General features: G+C 39.1%; 1 protein-coding gene across 2 annotated transcripts in view; it reads left to right on the top strand.

Annotated features, from left to right (window-relative positions):
* USP6NL (USP6 N-terminal like) overlaps positions 1-19301 on the top strand; it is a 113987-nt gene that overhangs the window by 14221 nt on the left and 80465 nt on the right. The window contains exon 1 of one of the 2 annotated variants that reach the window (XM_059471974.1): positions 8766-8919. The exons of the other annotated variant lie outside the window; for it this stretch is intronic. Within the exon in view, the coding sequence (XP_059327957.1) occupies positions 8847-8919 (73 nt within the window). The 5' untranslated portion in view covers positions 8766-8846. Of the gene's footprint in view, positions 1-8765; positions 8920-19301 lie in introns of those variants that run through there. 2 annotated transcript variants of the gene reach the window in all.

Genomic DNA, 19301 nt, shown 5'->3' with positions numbered 1-19301 from the left:
AGAAATATTTGTACATTTTGCTCTAAGTATGTGGTAGGAAAGTTTTCTTTTTAGAGCAAAGGCTAATGAGTCACTTTTAGTGACATTTCAGTATTTATTTATTCCCTGTGCATTTAAACAAACTAAAAGAGATAATATTTATCTGAAACTCACTGTAAGGCTCTTGAATGCTCTTCCCCCTCTTCTTAATGCAATCACTCATTAAGTGGAACATCCATTTAGAAGAACTAACACAATTTGTGTTTTTGTTTAACACTGTATGTTCAGTGGATGATACAGCAAGGCCAGGTTACCTGGATGTTATTCAGTGAAATTTAACAAGGATTAATCCCCTGCAAAGGGGGATGGCACCTCTGTTCCTGTAGCACTGGTGTAGTGCCAGTGGGAGTTGAAATGCCAGGTTGCAGTGCCTGAGTGTAATCCTGGGTACAGTGATGACCCTTCTTGTCTGGACCATGGCAGTTGTTGGCTGAAACTTGGCATGATTATAAATTCTCTACAGACAGCTGCAGAGAACATAGAGAACAGTAAATACACTGCAGTTTTCCATCTGCCAAAACTGGGACAGTGTTAGTAGGTTCCTGTGTTCATGGAATAAGTAGGTAAAGACATTTTTCATTTGGAGAAATTGGTTGTCTTAAGGGGAAGCTGACTAAAAAAGTCTCAGATGCCCAAGTGTTTCTACCATTTTTTCATTGATGAGGGAATAGGAGAACTGACAGTGGGAGCAGGTAAGTAGTCACAGTAAGCATGATTGGATTTTTAAAACACATGAGTTACAATCTGCTTTGAAAGACTGCATTCTGAGTGACCACAGAAGGAGAGCAGGAGGTCTGAAAGTGCCAGGTGATGGTGTGTGCCATTAGAGCACAAGTGCAGGAAGCAAACAGGCCCAGGTACTTCCTTTTAAAGGAGGGTGGTTCCCTCCTGCTCTCTGTGACCTTGGGGTTAATTTCCATTGGCTACTTTTGAAATGTTAAATTTGTTCTTCCTCTGAATGTGTCTCTGTAACAGTTTTTTCATTACTAAGGTAGGTTGCATTTGTGGGATTAGATGCCATTCTAAGCATTAGATTACCCTATTACAAAGCATTCAAAAACTTGTTTTGAAAGTTTTGATTTTTCTTGCAGAGACAGGAAGCCACACTGTGTTCTATTTGCTGTACAAACTATGGCTGCAAATACATGGGCTTAATAAAAGCAGTGTGTATTTTGCAGTGGACTAATAAGGCTTGATGTTCTTCCTGGTGCCTCTCTACAGCTGCATTTTATTACTTGGATTAAATATCAGCCCAGAAATGTACATGCAGTGAAGAATTTAATCATGCTAACAAATAGCAGTGCATAGAATTTCCTAGTTTTTCTTTGCCTCAGGGAGGTACAAGATTATTAGTCTCATTTATATCCTCTTCAAAAGGAAACCAAGTAAGTGTTTAAATTAAAAGTTTTTATTTTTCTGCTTTCTTTGATTTGAACACACATTCACTTTTATCAATCTATGCCTGATTAAACTAATGAATGTACTTTGACTTCAGTATGAGCACATGCAAGATAGTAATAGTTTTGATTTTTGTTTAATATAGCAAAACTGAAAAAAGTCTTTAATGACTGGCGTGGCTTCTTTCTGTGTGCTTAGGTTTGACAGAACATTTAATGATATCCTTTAGCTTAAGATAAATTTGTTGATTAGCACTACAGCCATGACCCAAATCCAGGCAGTGGAAAATTGCTGCATATTCTGTTTGAAATGCTGCATATTATTGGTGACTATATTTTAAATAGTTTTTGTTATTGTAATTACAACTTCATTAATGTCTGATTTCTTTTTGAGACTTCTAGTATGCAACTTTTTTCTTCTCAGAAAGATCTTCATTTGCAGCTAAAGCTATATGGAAACTTGCCATCTAATGTGAGGAAAACTGAGAAATCCTGTGGGGTGTGTGCATTCACTGAGATGAGATCTTGTACTACCATCCTCTTTCTTCCTCCTGTTTAAAAAAACCCCCACCAAACATTATTTTATTGATCATTTAACATGGACTGCTTAGAGACAACCTTTTTTGGGGGGGTGAGGAGTGGTGGTGGAATTCCATTTGTTTTGTTGTTGCTTTCTTGACCATTTATTGAGCCTTATGAAGTGACCATTTGGCCTTTGAAGGGCGTGGTGTGAGTGTGAAGAGAAAGAAATTGAATTAATTTGATGATTCACAATAATAATCTGTGATTCTGTTCTTACTCATCTTCATAATGCTTTGTAGCTTGCTTAACACAATCCTGATCACCTAGGCCCAAAAACCATGAGTACCTCTGTATCCAAGGGATTCTGCACTGCAGCCTGAGCTATTCCTTTTGCCAGGTCTTTATGGATTAAATATCTAAGAGCTTTTGGAACTCTTTGAACTGTTGCTAAATGGTGCAGCTTAGGTGCACTTGTGTGTCTAAACCTACAGTTCTACAGAAAATATAGGAGCAAGGAAGAAGCAGTACCCTTTGGTCATGGAGGTGACAGGTACAAAACACATTTTTTGTGAAGAAAAAATAAATTGTACATCTATAAATGCTTTTATTCTTTTTGTAATTTTTTTTTTTTTTTTGGGAAGAGTGCATCAAGACTTAGATGAGCACAAACTTGTGCTACTGATCTCCATTAGTGTCTGGTGTCTGTTATCAGGGTGATAAAAGTGATTTACACAGGCATTGGCTCTTTGGGACACTCACTGTCTGTCTTGTAATTGTCTAGAGTCATGTGCAGAATGTGTTGTAGCCAGAGCTGAGGGGGTGCAAACTGTGCAAGAGGGGTGACAGTGAGAGCTCTGAGCAGGGATGGGGTTGTGCAATGTGTAATTTTCCTTCTCTGAGTGCCCTAAGCTCTGCAGAATGTGGCCCTGTGTTTTTCTGTCTTCCCTTTTTTTCCCAGTTACAGCATTTGTTTTTCTGTTTTGGGTTTATAGAGTTTTTTCCTGGAACAGGTAGAATTACTTTCATTGACCATTTAGTGAAGTTTTCCATCATCTGAATTTAATGAACAGCTTTTTTTGTATGCTTAAAGTCTAAAGAAAAACAGACCTTAAAAAGTAGCTTTCTCTTGAAATTATTTTCCAGCCTTTATATCAAGCTACTTTCTCTTCTTTAGAAGATGCCTTCTAAATAAGGCTCCTAGATCTGCAGCCATAGTGTCAAGCTTTAAAATTGGTAGCAAGCCTGCTAGAAATGAAGAAAAAAATATTCCTCAGTGGATGCAAATTTGTTGGATTAAGCAGTTACTGACTCTGAAGGACCATTGAGAAGACTGTGAGGATGTTTATTTATTTTTCTGGATGCTTTGCAAAATGCATAGCCAAAAGCAGTCACTTTTGAAAAATGATCTCCTGAATAATAAATGGAGTTGTTGTCACTGGTGCAAACATTTTTACAAGAAAGGCTATCAGAATTTCACATAGGAATACTTGAGAGCATTAGGTTTTCTTCTTTTTGCCTCTTTCATGCTTCAAAGAATGATCTGTAGAAAATAATGAAGATTAAGAATTTAAAGTTTCAGAGATTTATGGGGACAGTTGGTTATTGATTTGGGACTCTAGAATTCTTGTCCAACTATGATAGATTATTGAAAACTTAGTAAAAGCTGTAGGCTTCAGTTCAGAGATTGGAAAATTAATTCAAAATTTTAGTGAGAAACAATAGCTAACCTACCTCATAGCAGCTGTAGTAATAATTTTTATTATGATATATAGCCTGTCTTAGAGCTCAATGCCTATTGTTTTGAGATAATAATTTGAAGACAGGAAATGACAGGAGTATCATAAAACAAAATGTTTCTGGGGATAGTGGGGGATAGTTAAGGTGTATGCCTTAGCTGCTGGATAGACTTTATCTGAATTCATTGTTTTTGAAAGAAATAAACAGGTAGGTTTTGTTTTTTTTTTTTGTGAAGAACATTTTGCAAATGTTCTTATAATATACTCTTCCTTTTATTTGATATTTAAAGAATCTTTTCCCTGTTGCTTGACTTGTATTTCCTTAATACTTTAATCTATTCCTGGAAATTCTTATCCTGCATATGAGAGAGTGGTTCCTGATGGGAAAATAATTTCTGAGCTTCTTTGCTAAGATGGGAGTGAAGCAGTTGAAGCAGTTGTGCCATGTGTGGTTCCTGAAACTGCACTTTAAAGCAAACATTCCAATGGGTCATTAAGGGCAGGTGCTCTCACTTTTGATGGCTCTGGAGTTTTTACAGCCCCTGTTCCAGCCAGCCCTGCTGGGACAGCCCTGCCCACAGCCCTGCTGACTGCAGGGTGCTGAAACCTTCTGGGTGTTGCAGCCCAGAGAGGAGGGTCCAAAGAGCAAATGCTCCCTGTAAATCCTCTTCTGCTGCCTCCAACGTCAGACTTTGCCCTATTGCAGAGCTAACGTCACCAGAAGTGCTTTGTGTATTTATTTGCTTTCTACAAGACTTAATGCTTGATCCTGCTGCCATTGAAACATCAGTGCCAGGCCTGCCCTGGCCTGGGACCTCCCTGGCCATTTTGTTATGGGCTCTCCATTCCCTGGGGTGTCAGGCCTGAAAGCTTGGCATTTTAACCACGTGTGCAGTCCAGCAGGTAGGGAAAAGGACACAATTCTGGCTCTGGGGAACACAGGATGATGAAGTGAGACCTGCACAGCTTTCTGCAGAGATGTTGGGAGTAATCAATATGCAGAATAGCTGAATTCTAGACAGTTCAGGGTGATGAGAGATGGGAAAAGAACAGTGACAGTAACTTTGCATCTCAGCTTTAACGTGTGCAGGGCTGTTGTTCCAGTGAATGAAAGCCCTCGAGCCATTGCACTGGCTTGGGTTGTTCTCTGTTAGTAGCTTGTACATATTTCTGTAAACGAGGACACAACAAGCAGGCACTTTTTGGGTGGCTGAAATGCTGCCTGGGAAAATCCCGAGGGTTCTTGATGGTTTTTTAATAGCCCAGACACAATGCTGTGAATATATAAACATTACAGATTAGAAGAATAGAGTGAAAGAGAAAATATTAAGTCTTCTTCAGACTTCAATTCTGATCTTCCCCACCCCCTGTCAAGTACTTTTGACAAATACCCACTGAGCCATCCTTCTGCAGCATCATTTGTGCTGTAAATGTGTTAGCTCCTGGCAATATGCTTCATGAAAAAGAGCTGCTTCCAAAGATCACTTAATTATAATTATGTTAACGGAAGCATTTTATTCTGAGTTACGATGGCTGACTAATCCGGATGCAGGTCATTTTTTTATTATGCTTGGGAGAGATCAAGGACTGTACACAGTGATCCATAAAATCCCATCCTGGTTAACTGTCCCTTCCAATACCAATGTATTTAATCATGTTGTTAGCATGTGCATGATTTCTGTATTCCCTGCAATTTTGAAGTCAAGGAAGAAAAGCAAAATCCAAGATCATCATCAAGCACATATTGCTTAGCAAGCTCTCTGTTGAAGAGGAAAGATGTTTGGCAGAGATCAGTGCACTGAATGTGTAGCACTACATTTTTCTCAAACAGAATCTACTGAATTTTTACACTGAATTTATGACATGGTTTCTTGTGGTTCACCTTGTGTATCTGTGAACTTCCATCTGGTGTATCCTTGCCCACAGTGGGTGTTTTATCAGGATGTGTGGTCTGAGAGGTGGCAGTTGTAGTGACAGATTGTATGGAAGTATCAGTTAGTTCAGTATCAGTCAAAGATAAGAGTGAACTATAACCAAGTTCTGACTCATAAGTAACAGATGAAATCATACAATTTAGTGTGTTTTATTTCTACAAGTCTTTTTGGTATTGCCTCTATACTAAAGCAGGTTTAGTGCTGCTGTCTTGGTGTATAAATTGATTTGAGGAAACACAAATAGCAGCCACCAAGCTTACTGTGTAATTCTTCAAAGTTTCAGTGATTTGTTGAAATTTCTTATTTATCATGCCTGCTTCAGACTTGCACCTTTTTCTTTACATTGCATATGGAATGTTGTTTACATTTTCCTAAATTATTTTAAGCTTTGTGAGTTTTTTTCAGTTTTTTTTCTACATGCCAATTGTCACAATAAAGAAGATAGGGAAACTGTTGTGCATACCAACTTTGGCAACTGTTTCACATTCAGGAAGGCAGGTGTGATGTGAAAATGACTTCCAGTCCTGAAGTTCTGGTGTGTCTCTCTTTAAAAGGGAGGACAGGGACCTGTACCAGCAAGGTAAGGGACAGTTTGGAAGAAAAAGGAGTGGCTTCCTTTTTGCAGTTGGGAATAGGTACTGAAGTTTTTAATTTCTTCCTTTTAAAATAATTTTTCTCAAAAGTATGTACAAGTCATGCCCTCTTAGCTCTTTCTTCCTCTGCTCCCCCTTCCTGACTGTTAATCTTTGTCAGTCCACCATCCTCTCCTTATTCAAGCACTTGAGAACATTGCTGTAGCAATGAAATAATCAAATTCATTTAAAAATCAGCTGTAGGATCTGCAAGGTGTATTCTTGCTTTGGAAGGCCAAGTGATGTTATTACTGGATATTTTATTCAGCCTTAATTTCTTTTTTCTTCCTTTCTCCTCCTATCCATAAAAAGTTAATATGAAGACCATCAAAAGTTTAGTAGCTCTGTACTAGTTGTGTTTTGTGCACCATGAACTTAGAAATCAGTTTTTTAGAGAAAATCTGCAATGTAATATAGTTGCACAAAATGATATTCCTTTGGTTTTATATCTTTGACTTGAAGATAAGTTGTTTGATTACCCAGCTAAATAAAGAACAAACACCTCATGGTGAGGTAACTGTGGAAAAAAAATTCTTCCAACAGCAATTTTTGAGCACTGTATTATTAAATAACAGACCTCCAGGTAAACCTTACTGCACAACCCTGCATTTTACATCTTACTTTATTGTTTTGAAATTATTCTTGTTCTGGAAGGGTCTGCTTGTAGTGATCTTCTCCAAACCTCTCTAGGTATAAAGTCATTGGTCTTAAACCTGGAATTGAACTTCAGGTCCAGGAGTTAGAAATTATTCTTAATATAAAAAAGCTGAGGATTCTGTCTGTAACATTTTGAAGAATGTTTCTTCAAGCTTCCTCTTGGGTGGACACTTGAATGTTTGCAAAGTGGGAGAAGAAACCGGACAGCCTGGCAGGGAGAAGGATTTTACTTGTCTTTGTTTTAACTGACCAAATGGGATAGAACTATGGGTTACTCTTCCTTCTGGCAGAGATTAATGGGCAGGCTGTGAATGGGACTGACATAACAGACATTGTTTGTTGTTCCTGTGCTCTCTGTGATTCAAGAGACTGACATGGACATGCATAAATATGCCAGTAAATCTTAAAATCTGAAATGCTCGTGATGAGCAGCTGGAAATGGAAGAATGGAAAGAGATGACCTCTTCTCCTCCCTATCCAACACTTAAGCAATGGGAACAGAAGGTCTAAAGGCCAGAGAATGTGGCCTGTGGTTTGTTGTCATGTTATGATTTTCAGAACATGTAGTTGGTTTCCTAAATTGATCTGTGTGTGTGCGAGGTCTCGCAGTGCTGCGTAGGAATTCAGTTTCTGAAGTGTTCACAGAGCCTCTTCAGGCCTGACAGTTATTTAAAGTGATCACATAAAACATGATTCCTCAGGATTTTTTGGAGGGGATTTGCTCTGCAGAGCTTTGACAAAAGGCACTTCTGAAGGGCCTTTGTACATTTTCCAAATGTCATTAAAAATGTTGTGGGGCACATACAGCAATCTGTCTGCATGAAATTACCTGACAGAAGTAATGACAATACCTTTGCTGAAATGTCAGCGATGAAGAGAGATGGGGAGAGAGACAGGGAGACTGACTCAGTGATCAGAATCTGATTTTATTGTGGGGTACAAACACTTATATAATATTTCTGGGAGACTAGTAATGTGTACTGCAATGATTAAGCTAAAATCCCATGCACAAAGTTATGCATATAGCAGCATCTCTTGCTTGCAGAGTTTAATGAGATTTTTCTTTTTCCATTAAACCCGTTTGATTTCATCTTCTTGCAATCCAGTTCTAATTTTCAAAGTTCTGTTTGCTTTTGCCAAGGCATCCTGTTATCAAATCTCTTATGTTACCAGGTCCAAAGTCCATCATCTCTCTTGTGCCCCCCAACATTCCAACACTGAAATAGTTCTCTGGGCCTCTGGTAGTGGCTGAGAGAAAGCCTGAAATCCTCCCAGGATTTGCAGCGTGCCTCCCGGTGTGTGAGAATTCCTGTCACGTACGAGGGTGTCAGAGGTTTCTGATCGAGGGGGGAGAGAGGAGCCCAGTGAATGCCTTCAGCAGGAGCTTACTTGTGCCTGATGGAGTTTTTGCAGGCTGGGTTTAATTTTAGTTCTGTTGGTGGGGCTGACGCTGGCTCTGCGCTGCACCGGAGTCTTTCTTTGAGCATTACGTGAAATTTCACAAACTGAGACTGGCTTGAAAAGAGGATGCAGCCACACTTGTTCCTTACTGAGCTAGGGGAGCACGCTGCATCTGTCAGCACTCCTTTCAAGGGTTCTTCTTTTCTTTAGCTACTTTGTGATCATTTCTTTTAAACTTTATTTAGAGAAATCAGTATGTGTACTCTGCAGTAAACAATTCTAAAATGTTCTGTAGAAATACATTCAGGACTGCCTGCAGTTTTTTGTCTCCTTTTGCTGAAGTCACTTTAAATCCATCACCCCAGCCTGTAGAGTCATCAGGCAGAAATCTTGCTGGGAAGGTAGATGAGTTCTTCCTGCTGCAGATTTGCTTGAGCATACTGAAGACAGCCATGTAATAAGGTGTAGTAATGAAACCTGTTGGAATTTTAGAGGAGCACCTCATTCCTTTGATCTTGCTAAGGAGCAATGATTCAAGTGCTACAGATTGTAAAGGATCTGGTGTCGCCAGCAAGACGGAGAGCAGATGCTGCCAGGAAAGGTAAGAGCAGCTCTGGGATATACTCAGTGTTCTCAGGAAATCAGAAATATTTTGGGAGTTTGGTTGTAGTTAAATTGCGTACTTGATACTTAAAAATGCTCTTTGTTGTGGCATGTACAGCTGCCATAATTTGCCTTGGAACTATATTAAGCCTAATTATTATCGTTTTTGCAACTGCTGCTTTCCCAAAGAGAATCCCAGTGACGTTTATGATGCTGAAAATTGGGTTTGTCAGCATCTGTAACTGTTACTGTTGTACTAAAGATTTTCCTTTTTTCCTTTTCTTTTGTTTTTGTGGCCAGGAGAGCTCAGGATGTGAAAATAGCAGTTGTATTCTGTGTAATCCCATCAAAATAGTTTTTAGAGTCTTAATGCTCTAAATGAGAGTAAGAGCAAAACCAGGCTTTAGTGCTTATGGAAATGAGAGACTGGAAGTACACAGCTGCACTTCTAGCTAGGTTTTACAATTAGATTATTTCTAGATTACAACTGACTTCAAAATCCAAAATGCCTCTTGCAAGTGTATGAAAAACTACTTGAAATAATCAATGATTGTTTGAATTCAATTGATGTTAAATGCTCTTCTTGTTTACTTCAGTGTGTTGAGCATTTGTTTTTTCTTTGCTGAAGTAGTGCCATCTTTTGTGGTATCTGACACACATCTAATGAGGAACTGATTAAACACACTTCTTTTGTCCTTTACATCTTTGTTATTTCCAACTGCTAAATATTTGGTTTGTAGAGGAGCTAAATAATTTGTAGGGATAACTTAAAAATTCATTCTTACTAGAATTAATTTGCTAGGACTGGTTTATTTGATATTGAATAGCTTGTGATTAATTTAGGATTTACAGCATCTACCTGTTACTGTGTCATTTTTCTGTTCTGCCCTTAAGTGTAATGTGTGGCTGTAGGCAAGTACCTCTATTTCAAACCAAATAACTTCAGGCTGCTCTAATTGTAACAAGTCAGGTAATGAAACACCTCTGTAAGTAAACAAAAGGAGTGAAGGTAGAGCTGGGCTCAGCTGTTACCCCCTTATTCTGGAAGGAAAAAAGGTAAGCTTCCTAATTAACTCCTCAGATTTTGCACTGATTGGTTGAACATTCCCCCCAAGAGTTGTACAGTTTCATCCCAGTGAATTACTTGACTTCAGCACTGCTCACTGTTCATTTTTGATTTGTGCTGCTTCCAGAGGAGGACGAAGGGACAGAAGCTCTGCTTGTCTGCTCTGCACGTACCTCACTAGTCAGGCAGGATTTTTATAGAACTACTGTAAGAACTGCTTGAAAAGATGTAACACCAAAAGCCATAAAAATACTGATTTATAAGAACATACTCAATGGAATTGAAAGGGAAAGCTCTGCAAAACACAAGGAAATGCTCTTTCTCAGTTCTAAAGCTTTCAGGTTTTTTTTCTGTTTGTTTTACTCCCTTAGTGAATGACATTAATTTTGGTCATTGTTTGGGTGGTATTCTCAAGCTGCTACTAACTGAGCTAATTAGGGGTTAGCTCCTACAGAAGCTGGTGATGCATTTTGATGAGCAATATTAAGATCTTAACATTAAAAAACATTCAAATATTCTGAAGAAAACATTTACACAAGATGCAAAATGCTGACAGGTTTTGGTGATCGATACAGTAATTTGAGTAGACACTAGGTTTTTTTCTTCACAGTGTGCAAAATTAAGCATCTGGTGTACATGAAGGGCTGAATTCTGCAGAAATGACTCATTTTCAGTATTGTTCTCAGTAAATAGAAAAATGGACTTGTAAAGAGAGTTGCTAGGAAGCCTACTGTTAATGTGAGGTGAATCAATTGAGACATGGGGGATGATGTGTGAAGTGTTTACCAAAATGCTTTCAAATTGCTGTTACTAAACTGTAAAGTTGTAAATCCCACTCTTCAGGTCCATCCTTCTCTTTCCCTTTAAAAGTGTTTTTATTAGAATATAATTTCTTGGGAGCTAAATGTTACAAAGGAGCACAGTGTGTTAATTGCATGTTTCATATGTAGTATCAAGGTAAAAACTTCTTTAAGACTGGAGGTCCTAACCAAGTAACTGTTTTTATAAATAGTACATAAAGTTGAAGGGGGAAAGGATTCTTCTGCCTTCCAATTTTCTCAAGATTTATTTTCAGACTGAGGCTTAGAAGCACAGTTAATAGCCAAGAGTGTCTTTTTGCATCCATCATTCAACATCACAAGCTTGTTATAAGGTCTGCAGTAAGCACAGCAGCTACTGTGGAGGTGAAAATTCAATCCCTGCAGAAGAAGTTCCTGCAGAATGCCATTTAAAAAACTCCATTACTAATGCTTCATGAAATGTAGATTTAATGGGGTAGCTGAAGAGCCTGACAGAGTTGTGGAGTCTAATTTTGTTTTTTTATGGACCAGTCTGTTTTCATTGTGGCCGTGACCTATGCCACAGGTTAAATTAAATTTAATTTTCTGTATCAGAAGAGGTTGATAAATAGGTGGTTTACAAGACTAAATCCCACAAAGAGTCAGGCAGTGTGAGCATGAGTGTCCACCTTGTCTCCCAGTGCAGAACCTGTGGTTCTGGTTGTGTCTTCAGGCTTTGGCTGCTGAGGCTGACATCAGAAAATCCTTCAGTGGGCCTCTGAGTCTTCCCTAGTGAATACATGAAGTGACCTAAACAGTCAATTTTGATTTATAATGTCTCACATTTCCATACTTTTTTAAATCTTATGCTATTTAAAAATTGAATTATTCAATATTTTTAGGGGAAAAAAAAAAGTCCTATAATTGTGTTCCATAGTCTTGCAATTGCAGTGATGCTGAGTGTGTAGAGTTTGTTGTTTGGTTTTTATGGGTTTAGTCTTTGGAAAGCTCTAGACCCTTACCATATTTAGATAATATCACATTTGTTAGAGAAAAAAATTGCCACTGGTCATTTATTGTCAGAGGAGTAACACTTTACATGCCCTGTAAGTCTGAAGGTGAACATGAAGTTGTAAAGAAATTTAAGAGGTTGCCATTATTTTATTTATGAAATCAAAACTCTGCTTTGAACAAAATGATAAATCATGGCAATATAAAATTCTCTTGACAAGTGTTCTGATTTGAAGCCAAACATTTTATGAGATCTGAAACCTTTCTGAATTTCAAAAATAGTTCAAATGTTATTTGTCCTAGAGAAATCCATGTAGAGTATAAATCTACTAATTATTTTCTTCTTTTCCATCACTAAAATCTTGGTTGAAATCCAGGTTGTATGAAATTACTGAAGAAATACTCATGTTTACTTCTTTCCTCCCTTCCTCCCCTTACAGATGGCTACAGCAGAACTTAATTGGCAACATCACCTTGATGTTAGGATATAAAAAGAGACGTTGTATTAAAACACTTCTAGCAGATGGGACAACTGAACTGAAATCACAGAATTAAAAAGGGATGCAGTGTTTCAGTGCGAGAGAGAGAAACCTGAGAGAAAACTTCAGTTTAAGACTACTTATTTTTAAGAATGCAAGAGGAAGAATATGTTTGTCACTGCACTGTTTGGGCCTATGAAGGGTGTAAATGTTGGGCCAGCCAAGGATAACTAGGTTTAAATTTTCCAGCATTAAACTGGGAAGTTACTGCCTGGATTCAGTGCAGACAGAGCTGTGGTGGTACCTTGTATTTCACACTTAGAGTTGACAAGAAATGTTTGCTTGGTTTGTTTCTCTGGGCATGGACTAAGTTGGTTAGTTGGAAGATGGAGAAAATAAAATCAAGGTCCCACATCAAGTAGTCGTGGTGTTTTCTGTTTACCTTTGGTGATAATAGAGGAAAAGTGTGCTCAATTCAAATGCATTCCATTGAGGCATCTACTAAAATATGAGAAACTTTCTTCAAACCCTTGATTTTTCTGTTTGTTGTAGCATCTTTGCAAGGAAGGCTGAGAGTTTTGCCTCTTATGGGAAGTTCCAGGGTTACCTGAATTTCTTATTTTATTTTTTCATATAATACGGTTATAATCCATGCTGAATATTTGAACTGATAAATGCTGGATTAGAAGTAAAGGTTTCTCTAGATTCACATACCTATTCTTGTATTACTCTATTTTTTAAAGAAGACTGGCCAGAAGAGCCAAGTTAATAAAAATTAATGAGCTCTTCAGTGAGCTGCAAGCAGGGAGTTAATTGGTTTTTTTTTGGTCATTAAATATGAAATTCTGCCCACAGGAGCCAAGATAATTTATTGTAGTCTGCAGCTCATCAGTACAGGTATACAGCTTCAATTCACAATTTACTGTGACAAAGTTTCCAGCAGTGTGACAGCATTTAACTGCATTTCAACATTTCTGCCATTATTTGTGCTAAAGTTTCAGCTGTGGTTTCACAAATAATGAATGCTGGCAGAAATGACTCCTCCTGCCTTGCCTCTGCTGCTCACTTGGCCTTTCCATCCCAGTTCAGATCCCCACAGTGCCTCACCTGTGTGTGTGTGTGTCCATGCAGTGGTTTGGAGAGGGACACTGAACCTCTCATTCTTGTTGGGCCGCTGTAACCTTGAGCAGTGTAACTAATCCACCTGCTAATACAAATAATCCACTGCTGCTGCAGTTCCAAGGAGGAGCCAGCAGTGGGATGTGACAGAATCCATGGGGACAACCTTCCTTCAGTGGTGCCACTGGCTGGGGCTAATGGGAAATGCTGGTGGGATTTCCTTCTGCTGGAGTGTGAGGAATGCACCTCAGGATGATCCAGACACAAGCAATAGCACAGTTGGGTCACTGCACAGCTGGACACACAGTGTGTATCCAGAGTGTTTTTACCTAATAGATTCTCCTTCTGTGGCTGCCATTTGGTATGTCTCACCTTAAATAATAATAACTTTCATGGGTTACACTGCATTTATTATCCTGACATTTTATTGCCTTTCTACTTAATTTGAGATTTTATTCTTCTCCTTTGTGTGATGCCAGCTGCAGCAATTCAGAAAGGTCCTGGTGCTGCTTCCCCATATGTAGCTGTTAATGGCTTACTTTAGTGTCTGTGTGTTTGGTTATTAGGTAGGTAGCATCATTAAACAAAGTCTGTAGATGCTGTATCTTGGGAATTGGTCTGTGGCATAACAAAATTAGTACAGACAGCTAGAATTCATTTAGCTGTGGAGGAACTACAGAGAAAAGCAGCACTCACTACTTGTTCTGTCCTTCTGCAGTAATGTTGGTTACCTGAAGTGAGCTAATTCACAAACAGGTAAGCCCAGCAAAGGCAGCTCGTCCCCAGCTTCCTACTGTGATTTGTTTTTCTAGTATGTCTTGGGGTTATTTCTGGGAAGGTGTGACCCTAAACCTATGAACTGTCAACTGTAATATTCTCAATAATCCCAAAATACAATTTTAGGGTTCTTATTTGTAGCACGTGGGAAATGTGGGAGCTTGACATAAAATATTCCTATACAAGTAGGCTTGAACAAGAAGGAAGAGTAGGGAATGGTGCTGTAGTGTAATAGGGAAGAGCACAACAGGTTTGCAGTGATGTTTTTGCTAGATGGGACAGAAATTGAGTTCTGTGTGCATCAGCACAGCTGTTCTGGCATCACTGAAGCTGATCTGACTTGCTGCGTATGGGGATCTGCAAACCCTGTCCAGGTTTCACTGCAGCAGGAGGCACCTGCAGCTGGGTGAAAAGACCAACTGAGAACAAGGTGGATTTGTTGGGTTCCTTGAAAGAAGAGGACAAAAATTAATTTTCCATTCAAGTTTTTGATTAACATTTGGGAAGATTAATGAGTTACATGATTTTGAGCTCGAACTGGTGGGATGAATATATTTGGCTTTCTGGTTTCAGTGATGCTCCAGCTGAGACAAAGATTCTGTGTTTCCTGAGGCATTTGTCCACTGTTTGCAGTAGAGCCAAGATCTCAAGCCTGGATCTCTGAACATGGCCAAAACTGTTTGTATCCTGTGCCTTCCTCCTCTACTGGCTCTTGTGCTTCTCTCAGTGTGGGAATTTTACAACTGAGACATTTTAGTTTTGGTTTGGAGACTTTTGAGAAAAGGCTGGGAAGCTCTGCCTGAAGGATCTAGAAAAACAAGCCTTATCCTCAGCCTTGCATTTTCATAGCTCAGGTGAACATATTTTTCTGATCTTGATTTTGGTGGGATGGCAGTTGTGCATAGGCTGTTTTCAAGCATGCAGAACTTTTTTCTTGCTGTCAAAGGGTAATGCAGAAGTTATTTTATATAAGTAAGTATATTTCTTTCCTTGAAGAAAAACTTGTGCTGTTGTGATGTGCACACTTCAAGCAATGAGGGATCATCTAATTTATTTTAATATGTTCTTAAGTTTTCAGTATTTTATCCTCATACTTATGGAATTTGGAATTCAGTGTTAAATATGAATGTTGATGTCCATGTTTGTTAATTGGGAAGCTGGTACAGAATTTATCTTAAAAGCTTGAAAAGGTTTTAAATTTTTTTTTTTTGTTAAATTGCAGTGGCTACAATTTAGCAGTGTTGCAGAGATAAATGTCACTATGTTTGCTTGTTTGTTTTCAGTAATTTAAAATGTGGTGAATATTTCAAAGTGACAGGGTCCCAGCTGGACATTTTCTACAACAGGTAATTATAGGGTGGCTTAGACAGTGCTTTGGTGTATATTGACATTCACAACTTCCCTGGACATCTTACCTGGCTTCTCAGGTAATACAAAAGTATTTTTGTCCTGTTGAATTTCTAGATCTTTTGGTATAGCTTGTAAGGAAAACATCCAGACCTCTCCAATCAGCTATCAAAGCAATTTTTATTTTTTTTTTTAGTTAATCCTGTCTGACAGCAAATAAAAATACTGTTTTTCAGTGGATTAGCTTCCACTATTTCATCCTACTGGTTGCAAATCCAAGCAGTTTCTTTTAAAGGAAATTATCAGTCAGCATTAGTATTAAACTATCCATAAAAATGTTAATTTGAACTGAATTTCCAGATCAAACAGAAAATGTAATTAATGTCAGTTAATTAAATTCTTGGTGGAAATGAGAAAATAAGTACACAGATGCCCAGGACTGCTGTTGTCTCCTTGCTAATAAAGCAGCTAATGAAGCATTTTTAGCAGTACCTGGAGGGGGCAGTTCCTTGGTGAAAATAATTTCCTCAAGGAACAGATTCTGCTCCCTTCTGCTCCATGTCCCAGGTGATGTAGGTTTTTCCCCTATTGATATTTTCTGTAGCATTATTATATGTCAGCACAAACAAATGAAAGGAAATAAATGTGCAGGCACTTGATTACACACTCTTCTCTCCAGGAGAAGAGCACAACCCTGTGTCAGGTGTCACCGTCCCTTAACTCTGCACCCCAAGCCAGGGTATAAATCCTGGCACCTGCCACAGGGGCTCCGTGTGTACAGGTGGGCTTTGGGGTAAGATGAGTCTGGGCTGGCTGGCCACAGCTCCCCTGAGCAGATTCTGCCCACATGGAGAAGCTCATGGATACTCAACTTGTGCACTTTGGATGTTCTTGTTTGCCCAGTACCACTGCTGGCTTGAAGGTGTTCTCTCTGCCAGCTCAAGTGCACACTGCACATGGAATTGGTGTTAGAGCAGTAACTCTGCAAAGACAGGATTGCCCTCTTCATTTGGACTCCGGGTGCTCTGAAGACCTCAGGGCTTTTGTAGCTTTTAAGCCAGGTATCACCCTGATTCCACAGTTGAAACTGTACATCCTTGGGGAGTGAAAGTTGTGTGCTGCAGTTGGTATTTTTCCCTCCCCTCCCACTGTGTGTGTGCTAGTTGGTTTTGTTGTTTGTTTGGTGTGTTGGTTTTTCTTTGTTTAACAGAAATTTTTTGTCTGGCACTGTTGTGCTTTCTGAACAGTGTCACAATCTGCATGCTCCACTCCTATGGCACATGGCCACAGGACTGTTATAGTCTAATGCAGATATTAATGACAAGTAAGTGTAATACTAGGAAAAACAGTCTCCTTATTTCCCTGTGGTTTAATTCATCATTGAAAAACAGGTTTCTATTAAAGGAGCTGAAAATCAAATGTCTTTTTCTTAGCATTCATGTTATAGTGGTCCAAGTGATGGCTGCACCTTCCCTACCTTGCAGGCATTAGTTACATCTGAACATGGAGTGGACAAATTTCTTTCTGCCTATTATTTTTTCAAAAGAAAATAGCAAAGTCCTGTAAATTTTGTGAGCAAATCAGATTGCACAAAACTTTCTGCATTTATTGACTGGAAAATATTTTTATTCCCTGGAAACTGAAGGGGAAATTGGTTGTTTTTTCTTTTCCTTGTTTTTAGATGAGACATTTTTCTTGTGAGATGTACCTAATATACCAAGCAAGGTTAATATCTAACATTTGGAGAGGAACATGAGTGTGAACAGGCAAGTTTCACCATATTGCTATGTGCTAATTTTACCCCCAAAATATTTTGACTACAGGGCACTCTTCAAGTCCTTTTTTGTCTTCATTTAGTCAGAAGTCGCTTACAGAGGTTAAGGCTGAGTTTCAGCTTCCTTTTGAGAAATAAATCCTTCAAAATTTTAATTAATAATTTTGGTTTACTGATTCCTGTCACAGAATGGAAGTGAAGCTTTTGTTGCTAAACCTCATTTCTGAGTGGGAAATAGCAGGAGTCTGAAGGACATGGTTATAATGCAGTTCACAGGTCTCAACTGGAATGTGAGAAGTTGCCTTGATCTGAGACTTCCTCTTGCTGATAGAAAAGGAAATACTGTTTGTGCTAATGAAGGGACTTTGGTAACTTCAATATGCTGTGATCTCTCCTAGAGAAATATTTTCTGTTTCATTGAAAGTCCCATTGTTTGGATTGGTGGAACAATTCCTCATCACTTTCAAGTGTTGGGTGTTCCTGGGATCTTTCCAGGCTCCCCAGTGTGCAATCTACTGCTGATTTCAGGCACTGCACTTTGCTGTGTGATGTATAATTGGCTGCACCATTGCTCTGTGTCCTAATTTTTCTCCTTCTATAAAGAAAAAACCTGACTAATCCTTTCCTTTTTCTGATGCCAGCTGTATGTTAAAAAGACTTCTAAAATGTTTGGAAAAATTTCCCCATCTATGCTGCAGCTGCATCAAGTCTTGAAGCCACTATGTCACATCACTGGGTGAAAGAAAATGTGTTCACAGAGTGCAGTGTGGATCACACATGGCACAAATCAAAGATATGTTTTTGTCAATTCTGTGCTGTGAATTAGTACTCTGGCTAGGTTTTGAAAAACGTGGGATGGATGCTAGTCTGGAGCTTGCCAAATCTATAGATGAAAAAGAAAATAAGCTCCACAGACTCCAATTCCCACTACTATTTAGTTTATAGGCATTGGAATGACCTTCTAATCTGTGCAGTGATAATTGCCTGCTTTACATAATGTGCAAAGCTTTGCAGAGGAGTATTTGTAGTGATGGAACATGTATTAAAAATCATTGTCTGGCAACTAATAAGAATGTAAAGCCATTCTATAAATAGTGCAGATAAGCTCTAAAAGGAGGAATGGGCAAATATACTTAGGCAAATCAAAAGACAGCTGTGCTGCGCCTGGGCTGGGCATTTAACAGAGCAGTGGCTCATGAACTGTGTCCATGCTGGCAGGGGTGGGCAGAGGGAGCCTGGGAGTTCAACATTCCTCTGTATTTCAGCAGTTCTTTCCAGGCTAGATCAAGCCTTGGGTAGAACATAACTTGGAGGTAGGAGTGCATCTCCCAGATAGTTGAACCTGGAAGGAATCCAGCTGTGCATGCTTCAAGTCTCTTCCCAGCACAAAGTGGAGAGCAGTAAATAGAGATGAGCTGGAGCTTTGCTCCAAAGCGCTCTTCCAATTTAGACTAAAATGTTATTTATAGAATTGTGTGGAACATCAGTAGTCTTTTATCCCAGATTTATGATCTTGGCATTGGACAGAATAGCCTAATGAGGTTTTTCTTGGAAATAAATGGAATTTCTGGTAGGCTTGATATTTCAGGGGCAGAGGGGGATCGAGGGATTATGCACTAAAGCATTGAAGACTGACATTTATAACTTGGGTTTTTATATGCTCTGCATTTTGAGATTAAATGTTAACTTAGTGGCAGAGTTGCTGTTTGCCCACTGTCCTGGGCTTCCATGGCAAGGTTTTGGTAGCAGGGGCTGCAGAGGTGGCCAGGGTGAGAAGAGTCCAGGGTCTGCCCCTGGGCTGGACACAGCCAGACACAGCTTGCTCCAAAACAGGCCCATCCTGGGCCAAAGCTGAGCTCACCACTGAAGCTGGTGACACCTCTGAGATAAGATAGTTCAGAAATGTGCAGCAGTTGTGAAGAAAAGAGAGATAAAGTATAGTGGGAATTAACTCTGCAGACCCCAAGGCCAGTGGAGGAGCAGGATGATGTGTTTAAGCACCAGAGCAGAGTCACTGGCAGCTCTGGA

The sequence above is a fragment of the Ammospiza nelsoni genome, chromosome 5 (assembly GCF_027579445.1).
Source record: "Ammospiza nelsoni isolate bAmmNel1 chromosome 5, bAmmNel1.pri, whole genome shotgun sequence".
NCBI classification, from domain to species: Eukaryota; Metazoa; Chordata; class Aves; order Passeriformes; family Passerellidae; genus Ammospiza; species Ammospiza nelsoni.
Note: the sequence above shows the minus strand (reverse complement) of the source record. Positions and strands in the feature narration are given on the sequence as shown.